This window comes from Trichomycterus rosablanca, chromosome 18, assembly GCF_030014385.1.
Source record: "Trichomycterus rosablanca isolate fTriRos1 chromosome 18, fTriRos1.hap1, whole genome shotgun sequence".
Taxonomy (NCBI): Eukaryota; Metazoa; Chordata; class Actinopteri; order Siluriformes; family Trichomycteridae; genus Trichomycterus; species Trichomycterus rosablanca.
Genome location: NC_086005.1, coordinates 12,041,145 through 12,067,061, shown reverse-complemented (window position 1 = coordinate 12,067,061; position 25,917 = coordinate 12,041,145). Strand labels below are relative to the sequence as shown.

At 43.0% G+C, this 25,917-nt stretch overlaps 1 protein-coding gene across 4 annotated transcripts in view; it reads right to left on the bottom strand.

The window, feature by feature from the left end:
• Positions 1-25,917, bottom strand: part of msi2a (musashi RNA-binding protein 2a) — a 375,070-nt gene that overhangs the window by 16,125 nt on the left and 333,028 nt on the right. Inside the window, exons 11-12 of one of the 4 annotated variants that reach the window (XM_063013642.1) lie at positions 19,547-19,669; positions 6,627-6,806 (exon numbers count right to left, since the gene is read on the bottom strand). In XM_063013642.1, the coding sequence (XP_062869712.1) occupies positions 6,627-6,806; positions 19,547-19,669 (303 nt within the window). The remainder of the gene's footprint in view (positions 1-6,626; positions 6,807-19,546; positions 19,670-25,917) is intronic. The other 3 variants (XM_063013643.1, XM_063013644.1, XM_063013645.1) reach the window with 3 other exon arrangements.

The following is a 25,917-nucleotide window of genomic DNA, read 5'->3' as shown; positions in this document are numbered from 1 at the left end:
AAATTGGTACCCTAAAGCATGAGTAGCCTCACTCACCTTATCTGAACAGCACACATGCTAATAGCGCTGCTTATTAAGCAATTGCAGCTGTTTTCAGTTTCAACAGCAATCCTTATTTCCTGTCATTAGTGGATTTTGTTGAGGAGAGTTGAGATTCTTTTTGGTCTCTTGGTCTCTCTCTCTGTCTCTATCTCAGCAAGCATGAGGATTTATGCGCTAACTTTTACCCCCAGGCTAAAATGTTCTTGCTATTAGCTCTAATAGGCAAACATAAGTTACACTTATTGGCTTTGACTGGTGGCTCAGCAGCACCATTCTAATTAAACTAGGGGGCTTGTGATTACACGGCAGGTTTTAAGGCACAGGTGACTCAACATGTCCTGCACCAGCGTTTAGAATTAAGGCTTTAATTTATGAGCATCTTTGTCTGTTTCTGCAGGATGACAAAATTCTCCGGCTCAACAGGGATAAAGGGGAAATAAGAGCCGAGCAAGTAAGAGCTGTTCTGTCCTTGAAAGCTCAGAGAGGTATTTTACCAAACTCTTTTATGACATACACTTGTAAAGGACACGTCTTGAGTTCCTGGGATCTTAATTCTGTGACTGATTGATTCAAACACCTCTTGGTCTAACGATTGCATGAATTTGACTTCTTTTATAGGTTTATTGTGGTTTTTTTTTTTTTTTAATCCAGTAAGGCATAAATAGATATGAAGAACTTCCGGATTCTTCTCTTGCCAATTTCAGAGCAAGTGCTTCTTTTTTGGCGGAGCAGCCTCTAAGCAACTTATTCCTGTTCCAGCAGCAAGTGTGTGTAAACGTTTGACCATAACTGTGTGTGTTAATAGTCGAAACATGCTGTGTGTGGATCCTTTAGTCTCAAACCGCCTTATTCATTTAAGGCGTGGGTCCTAAGTAGATATTTAATTAGCCACATTAATAGTTCAGTGAACACAAACTATTACAAAATAGAGTCATGAATGGCTTATTTTTTACCTAGGCATTAAAAATGGGAACTTCAACTGTCTGGTCAAGGTTAAGGCACAAGTAGCAGAAATCCAGAGACCACAGCATGTTCCTCAGTTTGTTTGTTTGCTTGTTTATTAGGGTTTTAATGTCATGTCTTACACTTTGGTTACATTCATGACAGAAACGGTAGTTACTCATTACACAAGACTTATTAGTCCACAATGTTATATCAAACACAGTCTTGGACAATTTTGTATCTTTATTTCACCTCACTTGCATGTATTTGGACTGTGGGAGGAAAGCGGAACACCCGGCGGAAACCCACACGGACACGGGGAGAACATGCAAACTCCACACAGAAAGGACCTGTAGGGAATCAAACCCAGGACCTTTTTTTCTGTGAGGTGACAGTGCTACCCACTGAGCCACCGTGCCGCCTGCATGTTCCTTAGTAGGTTTATTTATTTTATTTTATTTGGATTTTAATGTCGTGTTTTACACACTTTGGTTACATTCATGTCATGAACAATTTTGTATCTCCAGTTAACCTGACTGCATGTCTTTGTACTGTAGTAGGATCTGTTAAAACTCCTGGAGGAAACCCACACAGACACAGAAAGGACCTGTACCGCTCGACCTGGGAATCAAACCCAGGACCTTCTTGCTGTGAGGCGACAGTGCTACCCACTGAGCCACCGTGCCGCCCCAGTAGGTTTTATGCTAATCTTAGGCCCTTGACCAGGAAGAGTGTCATGCTTAGGGTCAGTGGCGTAACTAGGAGCTCATGGGCCCCAGTGCAAAAAAACATTTTGGGCCCCCTCAACAAATGTCATATATATAGTATATCTATCTATCCATCCATCCATCCATCCATCCATCCATCCATCCATCCATCCATCCATCCATCCATCCATCCATCCATCCATCCATCCATCCATCCATCCATCCATCCATATATATATATATATATATATATATTATTCCATGTATATAAGTGTTTGCTGTATATTTCCTGTTTGGCTTGCCATAATACATGCATAATGCATGCCGCCAATGGGGGGGCAGTGAGGTGGGTGATTGAGTTCATGTCGTGGAGGGGCCCCCCCTGCCATGGGCCCCAGTGCACCTGCCCCCCCCCTGCACCCCCTGTAGTTAAGCCACTGCTTAGGGGAACTGTTTATATCCAAACTGGGACAATGCACGTAACTGAACTAACTAACTAACTAACCTTGACAATACTAGCAAACACCCAGTGTAAATCTTACTCTAATGTAGTTACAGTACGTTAACTCTCACAGCATGCCCCCCTTTCGTCTGTTGCAGGATAAAGTGCTTAGATATGACCCCGAAAGATCCACAATGCATTGATTAGGTCTGTGTTGCCAGAGCAACCAAGATACAGCAGACAGCATGACAGGACCTCATATCAGGTATCGCCTTAATCCAATAGAAGTTTATCTCTCAGTGTTCTCCACCTATATTGAAAGCGATATTACTGTCATATATTGCAAACACTGAGACAGAAAGACACTTTCTGCCTCGGAAGTTGGCGCGGAAAAAAATAATAATAAAGCTGAAGTGTCGTTTACGTCTGTCTGATAAAAGCTGATGAAAAGGTAGCCGATGCTGGTAGAGCTCTGACAGCAGTTACTCCTACAAACGAGGAGCGGGGCAGAACTTGCAGGGGATCAGTCAGGTCCCTGTAGTTTATTTATAAGATCTGACTAGTAATTAAAGGCCATGGCAGTAGGATACGGTTCCGATATGGCTGGTAGCTTTGCAAGGCCCCGTTCGGCTTTTAGAGCACCCCAAGGGTGCCATTCAGGATAAGCATGGCAGTATGTGCGCAGACTGGGCCCGTGTTCAAATAGGGAGATTTGTGTAATCTTTGGTGTAAAGCACAGAGACTGAGTTGTATTTCCTTGTCGGCTGCCAAAGCAAATGAGGCAAGACAGGCGAGGCAGGCCGGAGTGCCTGGCAGGCCTCACAGCAGATGGCTGGGGCCGCCTCTGAGGCAGTCGTTATAACCATACTCCAATATTTCAGCCAGGCATCGGAACAGATTTTAGCTCACATTGCTTGAGAGGACCAAGGAGGCCCAGAGAGGCACTTCTGAAAATGGTAAACCAATGAGGCTTGAACAGCTGTAACACAGGACGGTCATTCTGACTGCTAATGACTTTGCAACTAGGATTTCAACTGATGCTGTGACGCTGTGATGTCCAGTGAAGGGGTTCACGGTACGATTTGTGTGATTTGCAACAGAATGGTGATCTGCTTATGGTGAAGTGTGGAAAAAATAATAATAATTGATGAACCTGCTATAAGTTACTGAAATGTTAAATACACAATGAAAGTCAATCACCTTCACCCATCACTAAACTGCATGCTGTAATTATTAACTCAGTTGTTTTATGCACACTCATTGCTAACAGGAGTACAAAATCAATTCTTTAAAATAAACACACTTTCAACATTTGATTGCTAATTTTAGTGTAGAAGAACTGCACAGCGTTCTGACCTCAACTCCACTAAACACCTTTGGGAGAAATTAGAACATCAACTGCGAGCCAGGCCTTCTTGTCCAACATCAATGGCCTGACCTTGTTCTTCTTAATGCTCTTTTGCCTGTATGAGCATAACATTTCCAAAAACACGTTCCAAAATCTTGTGCATACCTTTTTAAAATGGTGAAGGCTGTCAATTTACCCAACATATCCAACAAGCTCATGATCAGGTGTCCACATACTTTTCTTTGTCCTGTTATATTTTGCACAACTAATATTAGCACTATATGCAGCCAAATATCATAAAGGCCTCAGAGAAGTGCATGAGAAAGGCTGGTAGGCAGCTAACTGAGGACCAGTTAGAGGGTACATCTGACCAACATTAACAAGCCCAAGGAACATCATTGGGTGAGGTCTGTCAGTGTTTTTAGACTAGACCTGGAGTTTCTAGCTAACACAAATAGTTATAAAGGGTATCAAGGTGAGTGTCTGCACAATAGTGAGAAAGCAATAAGAAAAATATGATATTATATATAATGATTTGCTACAATGTAAAATACATTCGAACTGACACAGTGTGGATGCTATCAGCAAGCAAACATACTGTTAACATACTTTAAATAATTCCGCAAGTTTAGCTAATGAGCAAGCATTGCCGTTAGTTGTTATGATAAAAAAAAACTTTATAATAAAAATCACTAAGTCCTAATGATTTAAATGTTGCACTCAAACTAAGCCAATATTGCACTGTTTACACAACAGAGATGAACAGCAGCTTTTTAAATGACTGATTTCCACCCAACAGTTTATCTGCAGAGAAAAAAAACACAATAATAATATTGATACTGACAATTTGATTCTAACTTCTCTTTGCTACTTTGAACTTTTGTTTTACTTAAATTAAAAAAATAGGCACCTAACCCTATACAACTGAGAAAAATGTGCCAAGAGGTTAAGCCCATGTCACACTTAAAGCTGGGACATAACCAGATAATCAGTCTGATTTTCACACATGCAGTCTATACATGATGTTCAGACACTGATAGGACATTTCACTCAAATCACCGAGTTATTAAAGTGTGAATTTGATTACATTTATTTAACAAAACACTTTGTTATGGCATAAGTAGCTGAACATATTTTTATTTCTGAATCACTAAAATCTGCAGACGTTTTACTAGTTAGGGATTTGCTTTGCACGAGAGGTTGTTTTAGTTAATATCAGTTTTTTTCTCTTATCTGAATCAGTCCTGTTAGCAATCATTTAGGATCACTGTGTACTCCAGTGTCTGGGAGGAAAACCTACAACAATTATAGTAACAGAAATAACCCCAGGCTTTTATGTGCAAATTTTTAAGAGGTATAAAGAGACTCCATGAAGCGTTATTCTATAATGGCCTCCAAACATAAAACTGACACCAAACAGCAATCAAGTTTAAGACTTAATGATAATAATAACATTTTAAAAGACAAAACAAATCTGAGCTTATGGGCAGGGCCACAGTTTGCCTCCAAAACAGCTTTAATCCTAAACTAAATGCTCTCATACAAGTCCTGAATGATTTGTGATTAGATGTTGGAGCATTTTTCAAAAAAAAAAATATATATAGATCTAGTTTATGAGATATAAAGACAGTGGAGATCTACTTTACAGTTTGCACTCCAGAGCTTCCCATTAGGGCCGGCACGGTGGCTCGGTGGGTTGCACTGTCGCCTCACAGCAAGAGGATCCTGGGTTTGATCCCAAGGCGGGGGTGGTCCGGGTCCTTTCTTCGAAGAGTTTGCATGTTCTCCCTGTGTCCACGTGGGTTTCCTCCGGGAGCTTCGGTTTCCTCCCACAGTCCAAAAACATGCAGTCAATGTTAATTGGATACACTGAATTGCCCTATAGGTGAACGGGTGTGTGTATGTATGGATGTCTGCCCTGCGATGGACTGGCGCCCCGTCCAGGGCGTTACTGCGTGCCCTGTGCCCACTGAAAAGCTGGGATAGGCTCCAGCACCCCCCCACGACCCTAATTGGATAAGTGGTTAAGAAAGTGAGTGAGTGAGTAAGCTTCCCATTAAGGTTACTCTCTCCCATAACTGGAGAGCCAGTGAAAGGTCCTTGACTTTATCCTGATGTTTATCAGACCACTCTTAAATAATTTTAGTTGTATGAATGAGGGCATTATCAACATGGAACAGCATTAAAGAACATGTGTTTCCTCCAATGGGGCCTTTTTATTTGTTTTTTTCCCCCCCAAAATATCATGTGGACCCCCTTTGTCCCAACAGCTGGTAGCCACTGACATTCTTCAACCATCCATCTATCCAATCATTAAAAATAATGGTGATATTGCATATTAGTTTTCAGAAGGCTTAATGGTCCAGGGTTTGTGATCCTTAAACCAAGTTGCACCTGTACTAGTACAGAAAAGTTTATTATTTGCAGCCCTGTTATGACCTCAGGTGTTTGGAGCTCTTGGCCTAAAGAGGTGCTTTGTAGGTTGTGCTTACACTATTACATTTCTGAATGTATTAATGGTTTTAAAGGTGGACCATAGCAGTCTTGACAGAAAGAGATTTGGCTTATTATCAGACTGCCATTTAGCCCTCAATATTGAATAACTTTTAATGTTACACATTACTAAACAAATTTAAATGCCTAAACAAGCTTTTGAACATCGTACCATGCTCATTCTGTAAAAGCATCAGTATAGGTGATGAATATAAGGGTACCAATGCGACTAAGTGAACATTAGCCAGCTCTAGGTTCATCCATTTTGGCCGAGTTGGCCAAATCATGCGTTTGATCTGTACATGCATCCTGATTTGCCATCGTGCAAAAGCAAAAGGAACTGGTTGCAAAACATCAAAACAAAATCGTCATGAATACATTTAAAAACATAAATAAATGAATGAATAAAAATGAAATTCCGACATGCAGAGCATCCCAGAGCAAACTCTCAGATGAAGGTGTTGATCACAAATGTTTCTGACACCTTCGTTCATCCAACACCGTGAACAAAGTGTGTTTCTCTGCCAAAGCACCATGTGATCAAAAGAAAGCCAAAACCAAAGCAAATCAAAAGAAAAACATGAAAGAGAAATGAAAACCGAATAAAAAGTGATGGCAGCAAAAGTCGAGGACAGAAACGCGCCATACAAACCTGGGCTCTTAAACTGATCCGGGCTGTGGAGGTGCTGCAGGGGCGAGTTGCAGGCGGACGTGGCGTGCTCGCTTTGCAGCATCTGAGCTGCCTGGGGCCCCAGGGAGCCATAGTCGGCAAAGGAGCAGGGCGCCGCCCGCTGGTCACCGGGCGCAGAATAAAACCCGTAATCGGGAAAGCCTGAGAGATACAGTACAGGATGGGAAAGGGGGAGAAGCAGGTGGTTAAGGGGTGAGGGTGGGACGCCATCATTTGGGGGAAAAACTTTTATGGTACACAGTCATGTGGTCGTGTAGGCAAAGCATGTGTGTTATTGAGAGTGGCTGACGGTAACTACGCAGAGCTACATGCTACACTCGTTCTTTTTACTGAAGGAAGCTGCACTTGAGTGCATGAGTTCAAATGGGGTAAACAGCAGAAGAGATTACTGGCACGCTCACTACCTAGAAAGACAGTATTTCGAGTAAACATTTGCCATTTAGGGTTCCCATTTCCCTACAGTTTCATACATAATTCGGAACACCATTCGGTTTAGCATTACTTACTGCATGACAACCGACGCCGACCTCTTGTATTAAGAATCCAGATCAAATTGCACAAGGACTTTACATACAACATACTTTTTCTTCATCTTCGTCTTTTGAATACAGAATAAACATAAAATAAACATATGGAAGTCTGTCTGATTAAAAAAAAGGTCAAATTGTTTCTTCTAACGGCTTCCCTTATTTTTTTAGGATTTTCTCCCTATTTTTGGGTGGTCTCCCTCATTTTGAATCCACTCAGTTGTTCCTAGTGTTCTCTTCTTTCTTTAGAAATGCTTGACTAGTGAATTGCTTAGGTGGTGCAGTGGTAAAACACACTAGCACACCAGAGCTGACATCTCAGACTAGTGAGTTTGAATCTCAGCTCTGCTACCAGCAGGCTGAGCGCCTTTACGTTTACATTACATTTACGGACAACGATTGGCTTTTCCTATGGGTTGGATGCCGGAGGCGAGTCCTAATTACTGATGCAATTACGACCTCTGCTGGCTGATGGCGCCTGCAGAGACGGGGGATAATGGGGATCAGTGCGTGAGTCTCTGTATGCGAGATCAAGCCCTGTATGAACACACCTTGTGTAGGTGAAAAGATGCAGTCTGTACTGCATACAGGTGGGAGGGGGATTGTTAGTCATGGCTCTCCTCAATCAGGTCAGCATAGTGCAATCAGGTAATTGGATACAACTAGATTGGGGGGGATGCTTGACTAGGACTAAGCACATAGGCTGTACAATTAATCACGTGTTTGTTCAGACTATCTGCATCAAAACAACCATTTCTGTTGCCATTCAACTTAATATTAATCATTTTTTAATCTCCCCTAATGTCTCGCTTTCTCTTACACCACCGTTGAACCTATAAATACACACAGGTACAAAGTTAGCATGTACAACCTTCACATTAGCTTAACGGACCACAACCAAGAACCAATAAACGGGCTGATTGTACCCCATTCTCACATTCTCACTCTGTAATAGTCTCTTTATCGAATCTGTTGTTTTCCTCTCAATAGAGACAAACCAGAATTCACACAAAACATCGAGAATCGATTTCTATTCTCCGAGATAAGCCTCGCCGCTAAGGACATGGCACTTCAGATTAAGTTCTCTGTGTGATTCGAGTAGACCCTATTCATGGGTACGGGGCATGAACATTAGCACTAAGAACTAGACTCGTCTCATGTTCGACGACGCTCTCTGAACCACCTCCTTTTCACACGGACGGCAGATTATCAACGCTTCAGAGAGCATCATTGACTGGCGTGAGCTAACATTATAGTTTGTTGAATAAATCAAAGAAGTGGAGGTGAAGACCGAGTAAATTAGAGGCCTGATAAAAGCCACGGGTGGCGCAGACACCTCTTTTCATAGCAGGAGCTAATCCAGACAAGTCATGAGCGAGAAGGGTGTCAGGCATTTTATCATCTCATGGGATGTATTTGTTTTGTGTTTGGGGTTTTGAGCAATGAAATGAAGGCCCCCGACCAGCACTAACCCTACTCATGATAGTGGCAAGATGTCTGGAAAAAAGCACCAAGAAGCCCTTACCAAGGAGAGTAAATATCTACTAATCTACTAATACAAACAGGCTGGTAATACATAATTTGGAGGAAGCATGTGCTAGCCAGCACACTTGGTGGATTGGTGGCTGTCGTGTAATAGAACTGTCAATGTTTTCTGATACAAAAATGCTGGCTATACATGTCTTTATAAAAGCATACGCTAGCATGTGCTAACCCCTCTGCCACATGACACCTCTGCCACCCCATCTCCCAATCTCATTCATTCATTCATTCATTGTCTGTTTATACCACCACTTTATTTGATTCAGGGTCAATGTGGGTTTGATTTACTGGGTTGAAAGGCAGGAAACACCCTGGACAGGTCGCCAGTCCATCACAGGGCAAACACACACACACACACACACACACACACACACCTAGGGACAATTTACTATCTCCAATTAACCTGAATGCATGTCTTTGGACTGTGAGCGGAAACCAAAACACCTAGAGGAAGCCCACAAGGACACTAGCAGAACATGAAAACTCCACACAGAAAGGACCCGGACCGTTCCACCTGGGAATCGAACCCAGGACCTTCTTGCTGTGAGATGACAGTGCTACCCACTGTGCCAAATTCATACGCAATTTGTACCTACCTTGACTCTCAGTTCAGTATAAATGAGGTACTGAGTGTTACATAAGGCAGACTGTAGGGATCAGACTGAATGTTGTGTCAAGTGTTTTTGGTTTTCTTTTGATGAATTACGCTTTACTCTTTCCAACTTGGTAACACTGTAGCCCTAAACCAATTGCAAGCAGGGGGGCAATTGGTTTAGCCCCCCCTCCCTGCCACCACCCTAATGACTCATCTCTCACAAACCTGCAGCATCCTCAGAATCTGTACTGCCCACCGCACTGCAATGCTCCTGCTGCTGAATCACCACACACACACACACACACACACACACACACACACACACACATATATTTACACACACACACGTGCGCACACACACAAACACACCTTGGCATACACACATTCACCTGCATACACACACAAACTAGCATACACCTACTCACACACATGCATGCACACAAACACACATGTGCGCACACACACACAAACATGCCTTGACATAAACACAAACACACATTAAGCTGCACACACATGGATACAGACACAAGCCAGCATACACTTACGCATGCAAATTCACCTGCACACACACACACACACAACAAACACATGTACACACACAAACCAGCATACACTTACTCACACACTCTCACATATGAATGCACACTAACAAATATACAGTTGTATGCTCACACACAAACACACGTTCACCTGCATACAAACAATACACACACACACACACACAATGCTGTCCCATTATCTCTCTGTATCCCATTTCATTCCCCTTCGTCAGACACCTGGCACACATCTGCTCAGTGGCACACAGCTGCATGTCCTCAATACACCGTCATTGCCCTGTCCCCAGCCAGAGCAATTTACTTTCTTTACACACTCACGACACAGTCACTTCATGTTCATTCACTAACATTAACACTAACAGCATCTATCTGGTCAGGGTCACAGTAGATCTGGTGCAAAACATGCCACCAGTCCATCACAGGGTTACACATTCCAACATTCCATGATGATACGGTCCTCACACATACTGTTTACATTATTTTGGTGTTTAAATGGCCAGCCTAGTGGGTAGGGCTTTGGGCTATCAACCGGAAGATTGCTATCAAGCTCCGCTATGCAGCCACTGTTGGGTCCTTGAGCAAGGCCCCTAACCCTGTCTGCTCCAGGGGCGCCGTAAGATGGCTGACCCTGCGCTCTGACCCCAGCTTCCAAACAAGCTGGTATATGTGAAGAAAGAATTTAATTGTACTGTACAACGGTATATGTATGTATGACAAACAAAATGTATATATATATATATATATATATATATATATATATACATATATATATATCTTCAGAAACATATTTAAATATTAAAACATTATCGAACCTCTATAGGAAGTTCCTGCAAAACAGTGGAACCAACCACAAACCATTGAGGATGTGTGTGATTTCATTTATTTGTGTTGCCCTACTCCTTATTTATTTCTATTACTATACTACTACAGATTTCCATTATTTTGTCCAGCTCCTGTATTTCTGACATATCAGCTCCCTCTATTACTCATTCTTCATCTGTTTAATGTTTACTTTAACTCCATAATTAGTTTTAATGGTTTGAATAATGTGAAACAGGATAAAACCAGGAGCCGAGAACTCTGAGCTCATGCAGAGGTGCTGTTTGTTCTTGAATATCAAAACAAAGTCGAGATTTAACAAGCTGGATGATGTTGGACCACCCTCAGGAACAAGGAAAGAGGATTTCCTACATCAAGACAGAAGAAGTGAGGGTGCCTTAGAGACTTATGAGAAACACTGTGGGAAATAACGCTCCTCAGATACAAATTGTCCTTCTCATAACCCCCCCCCCCCACACACACACACACACACCCACCAAACGTTTTTGGAAACGCCCGACTTTCACGGTAAACATAAACCCTTCAGCTTCACTTTAATTATTATAAAAACAAATACTACGTGATAAAAAAGAGACTTCTTCTATTTAATCCACTTTTGATGTGCATGCAAATATCTTGTCACCCTTGAGTTTCAAAGTGGGTTCTGGACTCCTTGCTAATTAGACAAGCTTCCGCGGCTTCCTCCGACTCTCTAATTAGAATCTTTAATAACAAACAAGCGTCGACCTTTACAAAAGGCTTCGCTACGATGTCCTCCATTAGTTAAACGAATGAGGGGAGAAAAAGAAGATTTAAGAACAACCCTCGGTCGTATAATCCGCTCCAGCCGCAGGACCATCCGAGAGACTTCGGTTTATAATAGTGGAACTGAAAATGAACAACGGGTTCAGCTTGTTTATAGGACGGGAGCGGCGGGACGTTAAGATGACATCGGGACGTACAACAAATACACATGATGGCTTTGTTTGCTCAGACACGGACAATTAACCCTCAGCTGCTGGAATCTCACAGCTGGGAAGGTCTTATCTAATAAAAGCAGGCAAAATGACTTTTATTGTTCAGGTAGATTGCCTCTAATGATAGTGCCATCAGTGGAAAAGGATATGAATAAAATCAGGCCTGTGGGGGAAGGAAAAAAGTGGCTCTTCAGCGGATGGCAGGAGCGCAAAAGAGACACCATCTGGGAGTGCTGCAATCACTTGGTTATCTTCCTGTGCTAATTTTCTTTTCAGAGCATACAAATGATTTGCGTTGGGCAAAGGTAAGAAACAAAGTACGGTTGAGCCAGAGATTTTTTTTTTCTCGCTTCAGACTTCAAAGCGTGAGAAAAAAATCTGTTCTCTCTGATCTTGTGTGGTAAAGCATATGTTTTCCTCCGTGCTGTTTCAGCGGTGGGACTGGATGTGTTGTCTACTTTCTACGGAAGTGGTGGCGGCAGTGAAGTGGGGATGGATTAAAGAAGGGCTGTTATTCGTACAACACCAGAGCAAATTTGCTGCATGCTAATGAACAAATATCAAATGTGTGTGTGTGCTGGAGCTGCACAGACATCTGGTGCTACACTGCATCCTCGGGAAGTAACGAAGCTGCCTGGTTATTAGGAGTTAAAGCTTATAACATGAAGCTATAAGTTAGTCACATTATAAGAATGTATACTATGGGACTGTACTATTGTTCACTTATGCTATAAAAGCAGCCCTAGACCAAGAATAAGGCTTTCTGCATAAACAAGCTGGAAATATTCCAGTGTTGGATCCAGACAATCTAGATACAGTGCCTGACTGTATTTATACCTTTAACACCTAACCAGGTCAAGGGGTCAAATGTCCTTAGCACAAGGTACTAGCGAGCCATTTTACATAGTTGAGATGCTTAAACTAGAGTCTACCTACAAGTTTACCTATACTTTATGTATTTCTGGGACTTTAATGTTTTCTGCAAAGGTTAATCTGTGACTGAATGACTAACACATCCTGCACTCGTTTGGACTTGTTCTTAACTACAGCACTACATTCATTAGGCTTTCTTTTGTTATATCTGTCTAGTCGCTTGCACCACCACCGACAAGAGACGCAGAATAGTATGTGCCCGCTCTGGCACATGAAGTCACAGGCTTCTTCTTTTCACTTGCAAGCAGTGGATTCATCCCACTATGCCTTATCAGTCAAACCTTGTGCAGGCTGACAGCAGAGGTCTACAGATTCATTGAGAAAAAGCCCCATCAACCTTTCGTTCCTTAGGAGGCCTGGTGAGGTAGATAGCAAGGCTGAGATCTGAACCCAGCAGTGGTCAATTGGAAGTGAACACCTATTCTAATTAATAGGCGTTTCAACCATGGTGGCTTAATGCGTAGCACTGTTGCCTTACAGCAAGAAGGTTCTGGGTTCGATTCCCGGGTCCTTTCTGTGTGTATTTTGCATGTTCTGTGCTATCATATCTGCATAGGTTCTTTCGGGCGCTCCCGTTTTGTCCCACAGTCCGAAGACTAGAAGTCCACCTAGGTATGAGTGTGTGTGTGTGAGAATGTGTGTATGCTCTGTATTGGGCTGGCGACCTCTCCAGGGTGTTTCATTCCTTTCGCTCAGTGAAATGTACCCACTGCGACCCTGGTAAAACAGACAATGAATGAATGTTTCAAGCACACCCAGAAATAACAGGTGTGTACAATATAACAGATGTTTATATATAACTTTGACCACCGTTTTGTCTGGTTTAGAATGACTGTGCTCAATGGGATAAATCAGAATTTAAACACTTTCCAAAATCGTCTAAAAAAGCCTTTTGAGAAGACAGCAATCTATTGTGGCTGCAAACATCTTTGGTTTTAGAATGGAAAATCCAACAAGCTAGAGGTCAGGTTGATTTATTTCTGCAAGATACATGCTTTGCATCTGGCTCATGTAACAAACTCTCTAATATACTTCTCACATCCCGAGAGTTATGAGAACTCATGTTTTATAAATCTTGACAACTTGATTGAACTCGTATAAGTAAGAGAAGGATCAAAATGACACGAATTTTCAAGCGATTATAATTTCCTAGCCCTAAGATGCTTGATTAAAGTTGATCTATCTGTCTCGCGTGTGTAAATAAATGCGGGGGATGGGGGGTGTTACAAAGTTGGCAGCCAAGTGCACTGACTTGACATTTAGAATGACTTTGACATGGCCTTCACACATTACAGCCTTGGAATTAATATAGTTATGTGGAAGCAGCCTCGAGAACACCCTGCTGCTATAAGAATGGGTCACTTACAAAGCCAAGTCCTTCAAATGTGCATTATTCTCGTTCTACATCTCATATATATATAAATATATATAAAATGAGAAAATGTATTGTTCAGGTAGGTGTGGGTGGTTTCGAGTCGAAAGAGGGTTCAGGATGAATACACACACTTCTGCAGATCTTATCTTCAGCCACCCCCGCCCCTCATCATCCAATTACTAATGTTCCAGCTATCAGCCTGAAACAAAAGATCACTTCTTTGCCATTCCTTTTACCCCCCCTCTTCCTGCGGTCTAATTGGATGTAATTACTCATCTACAAAACAAATGAGTAGGTCGCCGTCGCCATGGCGACAAGTTTGGCGGGTCCGGCAGCACGAATCGTTTGCCGAACTTCATTTCTATGGGTAATTATTGCTCATCAACCCTCTCTGCCTTTCGCCCCGTGCCTAAAGTATAGCCATTACCAAGTGCTATTTAGATCTCTTCAGGTCTCCGGTACTTCCTCTCTGCTCCTCTCTGCATACTGCTACGACTGAGAGACACGCTTCAAATAAAGTAACGCTTCTACTTATTTCTACTTTGCCTCTGAGGAGGAACTTCAAACCACTGGCCCAAAAAGCAGACATTTCCTTTCAATCTAACCTAAAAGAGAGCTATGAAAAATAAAATCCTCAAATACAAGCACCTTATTATCTGTATGAGAAAATTCAGGCTCCACTTTATTGCTTCAGGAAAAATTTGATGGGTTTCTGTACTTAAGTTCACATGAATAGACGGCTTTGCTTCTCAATATACTATTTTTACTAAATTCCCTGAATCCCTGGTTAATTACATACACCTCGATTTAACGGACTAAAAAGGGGAGCACTGGTCCGTAAAATGCGACTGTCCGAAACAGCAAGGTTTTTTTTATCCAGGGGTGTGAAAATATACAAACAAAATAGATATATAAATATGTCATGTAAAACCTGTAAATAATTATTAAAATTGGTGTACTGTTCTACTGGGGAGAAATTTCATTTACCATGTGTGGGTGGAGGAGATGTTTTTGCCATGATCTTATAGTGGGGAATCTAGTACCTATTAGAGTATCTATTATTCGGACTCTGAAGCACTACTGGTGGCTACTGGAGCAGTGCTGGTGCATAACTAAGCACAAGAACTTGCAAAAACACAGAAAAAGGCGAGAACAAAGCGAGCCTTCCAACAAAATATAGCCTATCACTCATGTAAACAGAGAGACGTGCACCGGCTAGAGGACAATTATTGAACTACTGGTCTTGGTACACCTCTCCTGGGAATTTAAACATTTCATTTGTCCGTTAAATCCAAAATCTGTTGTGGAGGTCTGTTAAATCGAGGTTCCACTGTATATGCACAGCCATACTGTGCATGTCTTAGGTACACACTAACATGTGCGCACACACACACTTTACAACGGGTACGGTATGGCCAAAAATGCCTCCAACAGTTTGGCCTGTGCTTCTCTGAAACGTAACCAATAACAAAGGTTTTAAAGGTGAATCTAAAAGAAAAAAGCAGTTCTATATCTCTCTGTGAGTGAGGAGATGAAAGAGATGTACAGCTGAGCACCACCAGAGTTTGCCTCTCTTTTGAAGCTCAGGCGGTTCCTCCCAGAGGCCCTGTCTGAGCATCTGCCCATCACAGCTGTGCCGAAAAGACCATCCTGAAAGAGCACGGGAGCTGCGGCCTTTCTAACCTTTGTGTAACATTTATCTTCCTGCACTGAGGGCCTGTGGGACCTACGTCATGTAGAGAGCATCCTTGAGAGAGCGGAGCCGCTGTCGGCCCTCTTCCACTTCTGCGTGCTGGCACGGGCCGGACGCGCAGCTGTGTGTGTTTGTGTGTGGGAGGCAATAGATGGGTACACGTGGGAGCCGGGAAGCCGGTTTAATCTCGCAGTGGCGGCCCGGGCCAACGTGGCCCTCCGCTGAGCCTCTTTGCCGTGATCATGGTGCTTGTTGAGATGAAATGCATAATGATCTCTAGATAATGGCAAGCACTTAGCCAAACGAGTGCAGCTCCGTGCCTGGCCAGCCGCAGGCCTCATCAAGCAAAAACGTGGCTTTATACAATAACTTCCTCCTTCATTCATCAGGATAATGTGTCCTGAACTGGAGGTTAGAGCCGACGGAAGATGATGACAAGGAGGACATAGAATGAGCAGGAGAGACGGGTGGCACATAGACAAACGCTGCATCTTTAGTAGCATAAAATGTACTCTTTTTTTTTTTTTTACTTTTGAGTCTATTGCCATGTCTTTGGACAGTTCCACTCTTCACAGTTTGCTCAAATTGTGCACCAATTTTGCACTAAAGTCATATTCTTACTTAGCATAGAGGCACTTATAAACCTCAGCAGCCACTAACAGCTCTTAGTACAACGAAAGAAAGCATCCAGTGCTCTACAATTCATTTCTCAGTGACTCTTCCACAATGCCCGGAAATTAACAGTAAACCACGTTTCACTGAGACACATCGACTTTAAAAAGTCCGACCTCTGATGTGTAGAGGCCAACAGTGTTGTTGTTTGGCTGTATAATTACACAGGAAGATTGTCTTTGCCCTCATTAGTAAAAACTCTGCACGCGGCGAGCCGGGTATTTTGCTAAACTGCAGCTTGGAGAGACTCTGGGGTTAAACACAGCGGTGATTGGCTATTGAAAAGCCTTGCAGCAGAAAAGCTTATTCAAGAGAAATTTTGCCGGCGTTGTTAACCTTTAGCAGAATACATTTATTGAGCAGCAAGGGACAGCTGGCTGCCTAAACCAGACGCTCTTCTGCTGACGAGAGGCGGCATTCGGCTTCTGACGAGGAGAGGGAAACCAGGACAAAACAATGAAAAAAGGAAGCCAAAAGTAAACTTTGGCTTAATGATCTAACATAAGAGGGACTGGAAATGATCTATACAGCTATACAGCAGACTTTTCTTTTTAGAGACGCACCTGTCACTTTGGTGAACAGGCTTTACTGTAGTAAAGGACAGTACACGTGTGAATCAGAGGGCATTCCTCAATGCAAAGAGTGCAGAGACTATAGGAGGGTTGACTTCATTGGCATTTGTCCGTAAGACTTAGTCAGTAAGATAAGCTGGCAGGAAGGTTGGGAGTTTAAGAGACATCCCTCCAGAGGGCAGCGCCTCCTGAGGTGCAGCACCCTGTGGGAAACGTTCTCCCGGCTGCATGTGAACAGAATCAGATCCACAGCAAATAGACAGAATGAGAAACAGCCGGAAAGATGGACCAAGTGAAAAGGAGAATGGACCTCCAGTGAGACACACAGGGTCTGTCTGAAAACCTAGTAAGCTCTCTAGTAAGATACCTAGTAAGCTCTCTAGTAAGCTCTCTAGTAAGAGAACTAGTAAGAGACCTAGTAAGCTCTCTAGTAAGAGAACTAGTAAGAGACCTAGTAAGCTCTCTAGTAAGGGACCTGGTAAGCTCTCTAGTAAGAGACCTAGTAAGCTCTCTAGTAAGAGACCTACTGTAGTAATCTCTCTAGTAAGAGACCTAGTAAGCTCTCTAGTAAGCTCTCTAGTAAGAGAACTAGTAAGAGACCTGGTAAGCTCTTTAGTAAGAGACCTAGTAAGCTCTCTAGTAAGAGACCTGGTAAGCTCTCTAGTAAGAGACCTAGTAAGCTCTCTAGTAAGAGACCTAGTAAGCTCTCTAGTAAGAGACCTGGTAAGCTCTCTAGTAAGAGACCTGGTAAGCTCTCTAGTAAGAGACCTGGTAAGCTCTCTAGTAAGAGACCTGGTAAGCTGTCTAGTAAGAGACCTAGTAAGCTCTCTAGTAAGAGACCTGGTAAGCTCTCTAGTAAGAGACCTGGTAAGCTCTCTAGTAAGAGACCTGGTAAGCTCTCTAGTAAGAGACCTGGTAAGCTGTCTAGTAAGAGACCTAGTAAGCTCTTTAGTAAGAGACCTGGTAAGCTCTCTAGTAAGAGACCTGGTAAGCTCTCTAGTAAGAGACCTAGTAAGCTCTCTAGTAAGCTCTCTAGTAAGAGACCTGGTAAGCTCTCTAGTAAGAGACCTGGTAAGCTGTCTAGTAAGAGAACTGGTAAGCTCTCTAGTAAGAGACTTAGTAAGCTCTCTAGTAAGAGACCTGGTAAGCTGTCTAGTAAGAGACCTGGTAGGCTGTCTAATAAGAGACCTGGTAAGCTCTCTTAGGGACAGTGATAGCCTAGTGGGTAAAGTTTTAGACCATCATTGAAAGGTTGAGAGTTCGAATACCAGCTCTGCTATGCAGCCACTGCTGGGCCCTCGAGCAAGGCCCTTAACCCTATAAGTGTAATTTATTTGAAATTCTGGGTTTGTCAGCGACAGCATAACAGTTTTCGGTACACGGAGGGAAATGTTAGCTGGCATGTTAGCAGGTTGAGTCACCTCAGCCAATAGGTTTGAATGGCCTGAGGCTAACTCCGTTAGCTTGGGAAGCTACAAGTACAGCGGTAGGCGGGGACAATTTATGATGTAATCCCTGTCTAGTAGTGGGTCTAAATAATTTGCCTTCTAAAGTTTGATGTCAGTTAGAATCCTCAATACTTAGGCACCTAGGTAAGCAGTAGGCAGCTCACTAGGTTTTAAGAAAGACCCACAGACTAGTGAACTACCACTCTCCATCTGCAGACCTCAGATCAGTTTAAGAGTTGATGAAAGAGTCCTTTGGGGCAGCTAGTAATCAAGCCATGGATTTTGGTTAGGCCAGCTTCAAAACAACTTGGCACCCATAATCAAAAAAGAAAACAACTGTATTTGACAGTCACATCTGCATATATCGCAGTGTTTATTTAACATTACTAGGGCGATACGATATCATAAACAATTCTCACTATACCCCCTAATAATATCAGCATTGGGCTATTTTATTGGGCTTTACATTGTGTTGACTGACATGGTTCACATGAAAAGGACACAAACTGCCCCACCACCAAACACCAACAAAGTCCATCTTCTACACACCGTGTTATCATAATAAATAAAGAAACAGATTTTGGGACAGACAGAGACCACAAAACCTGCACAGTGTCTAAAAAAAGATACAAACAAAGACAGGTCAATGACTGAGAGCTGAGCTTCTCCCAGCCACCCGGAGGTTTCCACTAAAGAATGGTACTTAATTACAGAACAGAACGCTTTAGGGACCCCAAGGTGTCGGCCTGTCAATTAAAGATGTCGTCACCTCTGTGCTAAACTGTGCTAAAGGCAACCGGACTCTCTTGACGAGGCATCGATTTAAAGCGCCATCAAGGAGGCAGATTTGTTCATCAAGCCGACTAGATAATCAATGAGGAGTGATAAGGAGGAGAAAATGTCCGTCGCTGTTATCCTGACCGAGGTGCGAAAAGAAAAATAGGATTTTCTGCTCATCACTCTTCATCGATCCTAAAAACCCTGTATGCACACGAACGGCGGCTGCTGATCGAGAATCGGGGAGAAAAGCAGCATGCTAATGATTATTCTGTTGTTTTAGGTTAATGCTGCCACTCTCTTGTTTGAAGTGTGTAAGTGAAAGAAGTGTCAGGTGCAGAAGAGGATGGACATAGCTGTAGCCACACAGAACACACGCGGTCAGAACGTTTACCTGGCCCCGGGTTCTGTGGGTACGCCATGTAGCTGCCTCTTCCTCGGGCTCCCCTACCTGAGCCTCTCGCTGCCGCCACTGCCGCCGCTGCTGCCACCGGGCCGTACGCTGCTGTCGGGAAACCTGACACACAAAAATTTAAGATGGCTATTATAAACAATGCATTGTTGCTGCGAGGCAGGGTAGATAAACACAGCTGCTTAAATGAAATAATTAGAAGAAGCAGAGATGAAGGCCCAAGCTTCAATCTGTGAAGGCTTGCTTTATACACTGATCAGCCATAACATTAAAACCACCTCCTTGTTTCTAAACTCACTGTCCATTTTATCAGCTTCACTTACCATATAAGAGCACTTTGTAGCTCTACAATTACTGACTGTAGTCCATATATTTCTCTGCATACTTTTTAGCCTGCTTTCACCCTGCTCTTCAATGGTCAGGACCCCCACAGGACCACCACAGAGCAGGTATTATTTAGGTGTTGGATCACTCTCAGCAGTGTTAGTGTGTGTTGTGCTGGTATAAGTGGATCAGACACAGCAGCGCTGCTGGAGTTTTGAAATATCGTGTCCACTCTATTACACACTCCTACCTAGTTGGTCCACCTTGTAGATGTAAAGTCAGAGACGATCACTCATCTATTGCTGCTGTTTGAGTTGGTCATCCTCTAGACCTTCATCAGTGGTCACAGGACGCTGCCCACGGGGCGCTGTTGGCTGGATGTTTTTGGTTGGTGGACTATTCTCAGTCCAGCAGTAACAGTGAGGTGTTTAAAAACTCCATCAGCAGCACTGCTGTGTCTTATCCACTCATACCAGCACAACACACACTAACACACCACCACCATGTCAGTGTCACTGCAGTGCTGAGAATGATCCACCACCCAAATAATACCTACTCTGTAGTGGTCCTGGGAAGAACAGCATGAAAGGGGGCTAACAAAGCATGCAGAAAAACAGATGGACTACAGTCAGTAATTGTAGAACTACAAAGTGCTTCTATATGGTAAGTGGAGCTGATAAAATGGACATGGCTGATCGGTGTATATCAGGTCAGTAACACTCATTTACTCTCACTTTCTCTCTCTCTCTGTATCTCTCTCATTCTATCACATTACACCACACGACTCCTTTTCAGCACCATAACTCCTCTATTCAGCACATAACCATCGGCTCCATACAGCGGCTCTTTTCTATAGAAACATGCTGCATTCTATCACACACTGAGCCAGTGCTGAAATGCTTTAATTCAGCAGAAAATACAGAATGTTGAAGTGAGGAGTGAAAAGAGGCCGGCCAGTCAGTAAAGTGGCATTCAGATGCCAAGTATTCACCCGGCTGTTGGACGAGTGTTCAGCTGCAACCGAGCCGTGTGGTTAAACTGCAGCTTAGAGTAAACCGGATGATTGTTTGGATAAAATGGTTCATAGACATACGCTCTGTAATTTAGCACCTATTGTGCTTCCAGTTGCTCGACTCCAGGGTCAAACATGGCATCGTAGCACAGCCTTGGGAAGGCTTTTCTTATCACTGCAGAGCTGATGCTAACTAGGTGGGTTGGTTAAGTATGAAGTAAAAAAAGCTATGTTTTTACACACATAGATCTTAAAAAAATAAAGATAATCATGGTTTTGGAATGGGATGTCCAACAAGCATGTGAACTGTCCACCTACTTTTTGTCTATGATGATGTGCAAAATAATGCACATTAGATGAAATAAAAATTGGCATTAATTTAGCTTGTCATGTTTGGAGAACGAAGGGTTGCACATATGATACCAAAAACCCCAAATGCCATATTATACCTCATTAGCCTTACATAACCCTGAACATAAAGCTGAAATAACTCAAAACTGAAAGATGCTCTGCAGTGGTTGGCATCTCCTGACTCAAATCCCATTCAAAATTGATATAGGATTTATGACTTTATAAATGTCTAACACTACTACATCACCGGTGCAGCAATAAAAATAGATATAAAAGACCATAGTGCAAAAACAATATACAAAACACAAAAGACAAAGGTGCATAGACAGTAAATACAGAACATGTGCAGGGTCAGAGGTAGTAAAAGTGTAAACTGTAGTAAAAATAAAAGTGTAGTCTGAGTGATCGCAGCTTCGATGTTTTGTGTGCATTAATAGTAAGTGTCCAGTATGCTGAGGTAAACCAGGTCAAGTGTGCACATTTAGTTAGTATTGTAAACACAGCATCACAGTTATATTTACAAGCTGAATTATTCATTAATGAGTACAAAGTTAAAAGATGAAGTGTGATTAACAAAGATACATTTTTACATTTACATTCATATTTTCAGCATTTAGCGGACGCTTTTATCCAAAGCAACTTACAGTAGTGTGACAGTATATTGTCTGAACAATTGAGAGTCCAGGGCCCAACAGTGGTAACCTGGCAGTGATGGAGCTTGAACCAGCAACCTTTTGAATCCTAGTCCAGTACCTTAACCACTAGGCTACAACTGCCGGGGGACCGGACTATGTGTGGGTGGGTGAGATCTTCATACGCTGTGTAAGGAACCTGATTGGTGGAAGAGACGCCTGTGCAGAATGAAGGGGCGAGAAGAGGAGGAAGAAGTACTAAGACCTCCACTAAACATTGAGTTCAGGTGTTTCAGTCACACCCACTGTTACAAGGTGTTTAATGTGCTTTTAAGTTTACAATGACTGTTTGGGAACGGCCTTTCTATGTTTCAGCATGTCCGTGCTCCAGTGCACACAGCAATTTCTAGAAAGACATGATTTGTTGAGTTTGGTCTGGAAAAACTTCAGATGCTTGCACAAAGACCTGACCTCAATTCCAGTGGTCACTAGTGAGATGAATTGGAACTTCTCGTACAACATCAGAGCCCAAACATAACATTTACATTTTCATTTAGCAGACTCTTTTATCCAAAGCAACTTACAGTACTGTGACAGTATACAATTGCTCAGGGGCCTAACAGTGGCAACCTGGCAGTTGTGGGGTTTGAACCAGCAACCTTTTGATTGCTATTTTGGCTTAATAGGATACAAATACCAGAGACACACATCAAAATGTTGTGGACATCCTTCTTAGAAAAGTAGAGGCTTTAACAGCCACAAACAGGGTGCCAACTTTTGTGCCAAGGGTTTGGAATGGGCAGCACAAAAAGCTTATGGTCAGGGTGTTCACATATTTTTGGCTGTAAGCAAGCACTGAACAGACAGGAACATGTAGGAGCAGCCCTCATATAGCTAAATATAGCTTCCCAAGCTTGTCCTATTCATTGTTTAAATCAGGTCTATTTGGAGCCAGTGGAAGTAAACAGTCAGTCATGGTAAACGTGGTTTAATCTCTGACACAACACACAGAAGATGAATTATGGCTACAGCTGAACATTATGGGCTAAGCCTGACTGGAATGGCCAGCAACATGCCCTCTCACTGCTCCCCTGAAAGATGAGTACAGGGGGATTAATTGCTTGTTACTGAGTGCTTATTATGCCATTCCACTTTGTGCACGCCAATGAGGCCTGTCAAAAGCCATGCGGCCCTCTCAAAGAGCTCTAATCGAGGAGAATGATGCGTCTCACCAGGCTGGCACGATGGCGGCTGGGTTTAAATGTCAAGCCGGAGACGGGTTTCAAGTGAAACTCCGCAGACAGCAGTCAAAACAGACACATCATTACACATGGGTACGCGAACTACACGGACTAGTAAATAATGTTAAAGTTAACTACGGAGCGGAGACTTGTTTGTTGAACGGCGTAATCAAAGCTCATCATTAGTGCGGTCTGATTAGAGACATAGATCAGAGGAGCGGCTCAGAGACATCGGCGCATTACATTATAATAAATATGATTACAGAGCGCCTGCTCTAATGAAGGCATAGATCAGCGGGTGACAGCGGCTCATCAGACGGTGGGGGTCTGACACTGGTGATGGCGCTCGCAGTCAGACGGAATGATAGCGTGTAATCAGACATAGCTCAGCTCGGACAGCTCATCCAGCCCCCGTTATTAGCCGGATTCACATCCAAATCCCAAAGCAGCCGGCTAACAAACTGCTCTCGTTCTGAGTGGCAATGATTAGAAAACTTGCTCACTAAGGGTACAACGTATGGCCAAAAATAAGTGGACGCCAGACAGTAGGCTATGGGATATCTCATTTGCGTTTTCAGAAAACCTGCTGGTTCAAAAACACAGAATATAATATTAAAGGTGTGGACAGTTCTATAATGTATTTAGACTCTGAATTCCTTGTTAGAAATGATGGTTGACTACAGATGCTGACTTCTCTGTGCCCATATAAACAGGCTAATTAGAAAGCTAGCTGCACCTCCCAAAAAGTACAAAAACATAACACTACCGCTGCTGACCTTCACTCCTGACCAACTAACACAGAGGGGCCCTCTGATGTGTGCAGGTGGGTTCACAAGGGGCTCAGTATTAAGTACAGAGTCAGGCACTGATCTCCATTATTCCCCGTCTCTGTGCAGCCCTTTAATCAGTCAGCAGACGTCGTAATCATAGCAGTTACAAGGGCAACTGTGGCCTAGCGGTCAAGGTACTGGACTAGTAAACAGTAGAAAGTAGACAGTTGTAGCCTAGCGGTTAAGGTGGACTAGTAATCAGAAGGTCGCTGGTTCAAGCCCCACCACTGCCAGGTTGCTGCTGTTGGGCCCCTGAGGAAGGCCCTTAAAACTCAATTGCTAAGACAATATACTGTCACAGTACTGTAAGTCGCTTTCATCAAAAGCGTCTAATAAATGCTGAAAATGTAAATGTAAAACCCAAACTGTCACATGATGCTTCGAGGAAATTTGTCCAGACGGTCAGATCCATAAGCCACCGTAACCAAGAACTAATCTGGTTCCTCAACTGATGCTAACATCCACTCCTTACAGACAAACAGACAGCCCCTCTGACACATGTGCAGTGCTTTCACCTGCACCAGGTGGGTTCACATTGGGCTCTGTATTGCATACAGAGTCAGGCATTGATCTCCATTATTCCCCGTCTCTGTGCAGCCCTTTAGTCAGTCAGCAGAGGTCATAATCACAGCAGTTCAGCGTTCCCACCCAATCGATGACTGTATAGGCGCCTGTAAACAGCTGAGCTTTAACCTCAGGAGAGTGTGTACGGAGAGTCACACACTGATCTCCATTATTCCCCATCTCTGTGCAGCCCTTCAACAGCTGAGCTTTAACCTCGGGCTCGGTATTGTGTATGGAGAGTCACACACTGATTTAACCTCTTGAGACCCTGTGGACACATATGGGGACATTACATTTTGGCTTTGTTATGCCTTATATCTCATTTCGCTCAACTGTTGTTCCCATTAGTAGACGCTTTTGTCTGTCATCTGAAGGCTAACTTGACGTGTACAGCATCAACCACGTGTTCCAGCAGCTTTAAACTCATAACAGACCTGTTTTAAGTCTTCCATTGCTGACTTTCACCCTTGTAGCCCTTTACCTTGTATGGTTGCCAAAATGAAATACCTCTCCTTTAAATTCCACTTTTCTCTATTTTTCTTTTCTTTGCTGTTGCAGCAGCCATGCGCCGCACTCAAACTTAGCACATCAAGTTCTTGTGAGAGATTAACCGTGCCGGATTAGGTGGGTTAATTAATAGATCTTACCGGCTCATTGTTTTGCGTTGGCGCCGTGAGAGGCCACCCAAGAGAAGCGCTGCAGCATTAAATCAATTTCATGGCCCTTTTATTACCAACTAGATAAATCCAATATTTAATTTTCTTTTTTTTTTCTCTCAGTAAGTTTTTTTTTTGCTTTTGTCATCATGGAAAGGCTACGCTTAGGCGGACGGCAGGACTCCAGGGAGGGCAGAAGAACACATCTGTCTCACAGTTATGGTCAGGAGTACTGGGAGATATCGTCCCAGGGGTGTGCTAGGGGTCCTGAGGGGCCTGCAGCTTCACCGTGCTCTTGGCTGAGGGAGAGGATGAGAAGTTCATCATGCTGCAGAGTATAAACTATATATATATTATGTAATGTATTAATTTATTATATATTTATTGCTCACTACAGCTTGAACCATGTCGGTACAGAAATCAGCCAAGGAAAGTATACGAAAAAAGCATGTACACTAATTAGCCAAAATCATGTGATCACCTGACCATGGGATGCTTGTTAGACATCCCATCCCAACACCATGGTCATTTGCAGCTGTAATAGCCCAAGTTTCCCGTCCAGCATTCCATTCCAACATTTCCTTCCAACATTCCCATCAAACATTCCCTTCAAACATTCCCTTCAAACATTCCCTTCAAACATTCCCTTCCAACATTCCCAGCCAACATTCCCAGCCAACATTCCATTCCATGTTCTCTTCCAACATTCTCTTCCAATGTTCCCTTTCAACATTCCAACATTC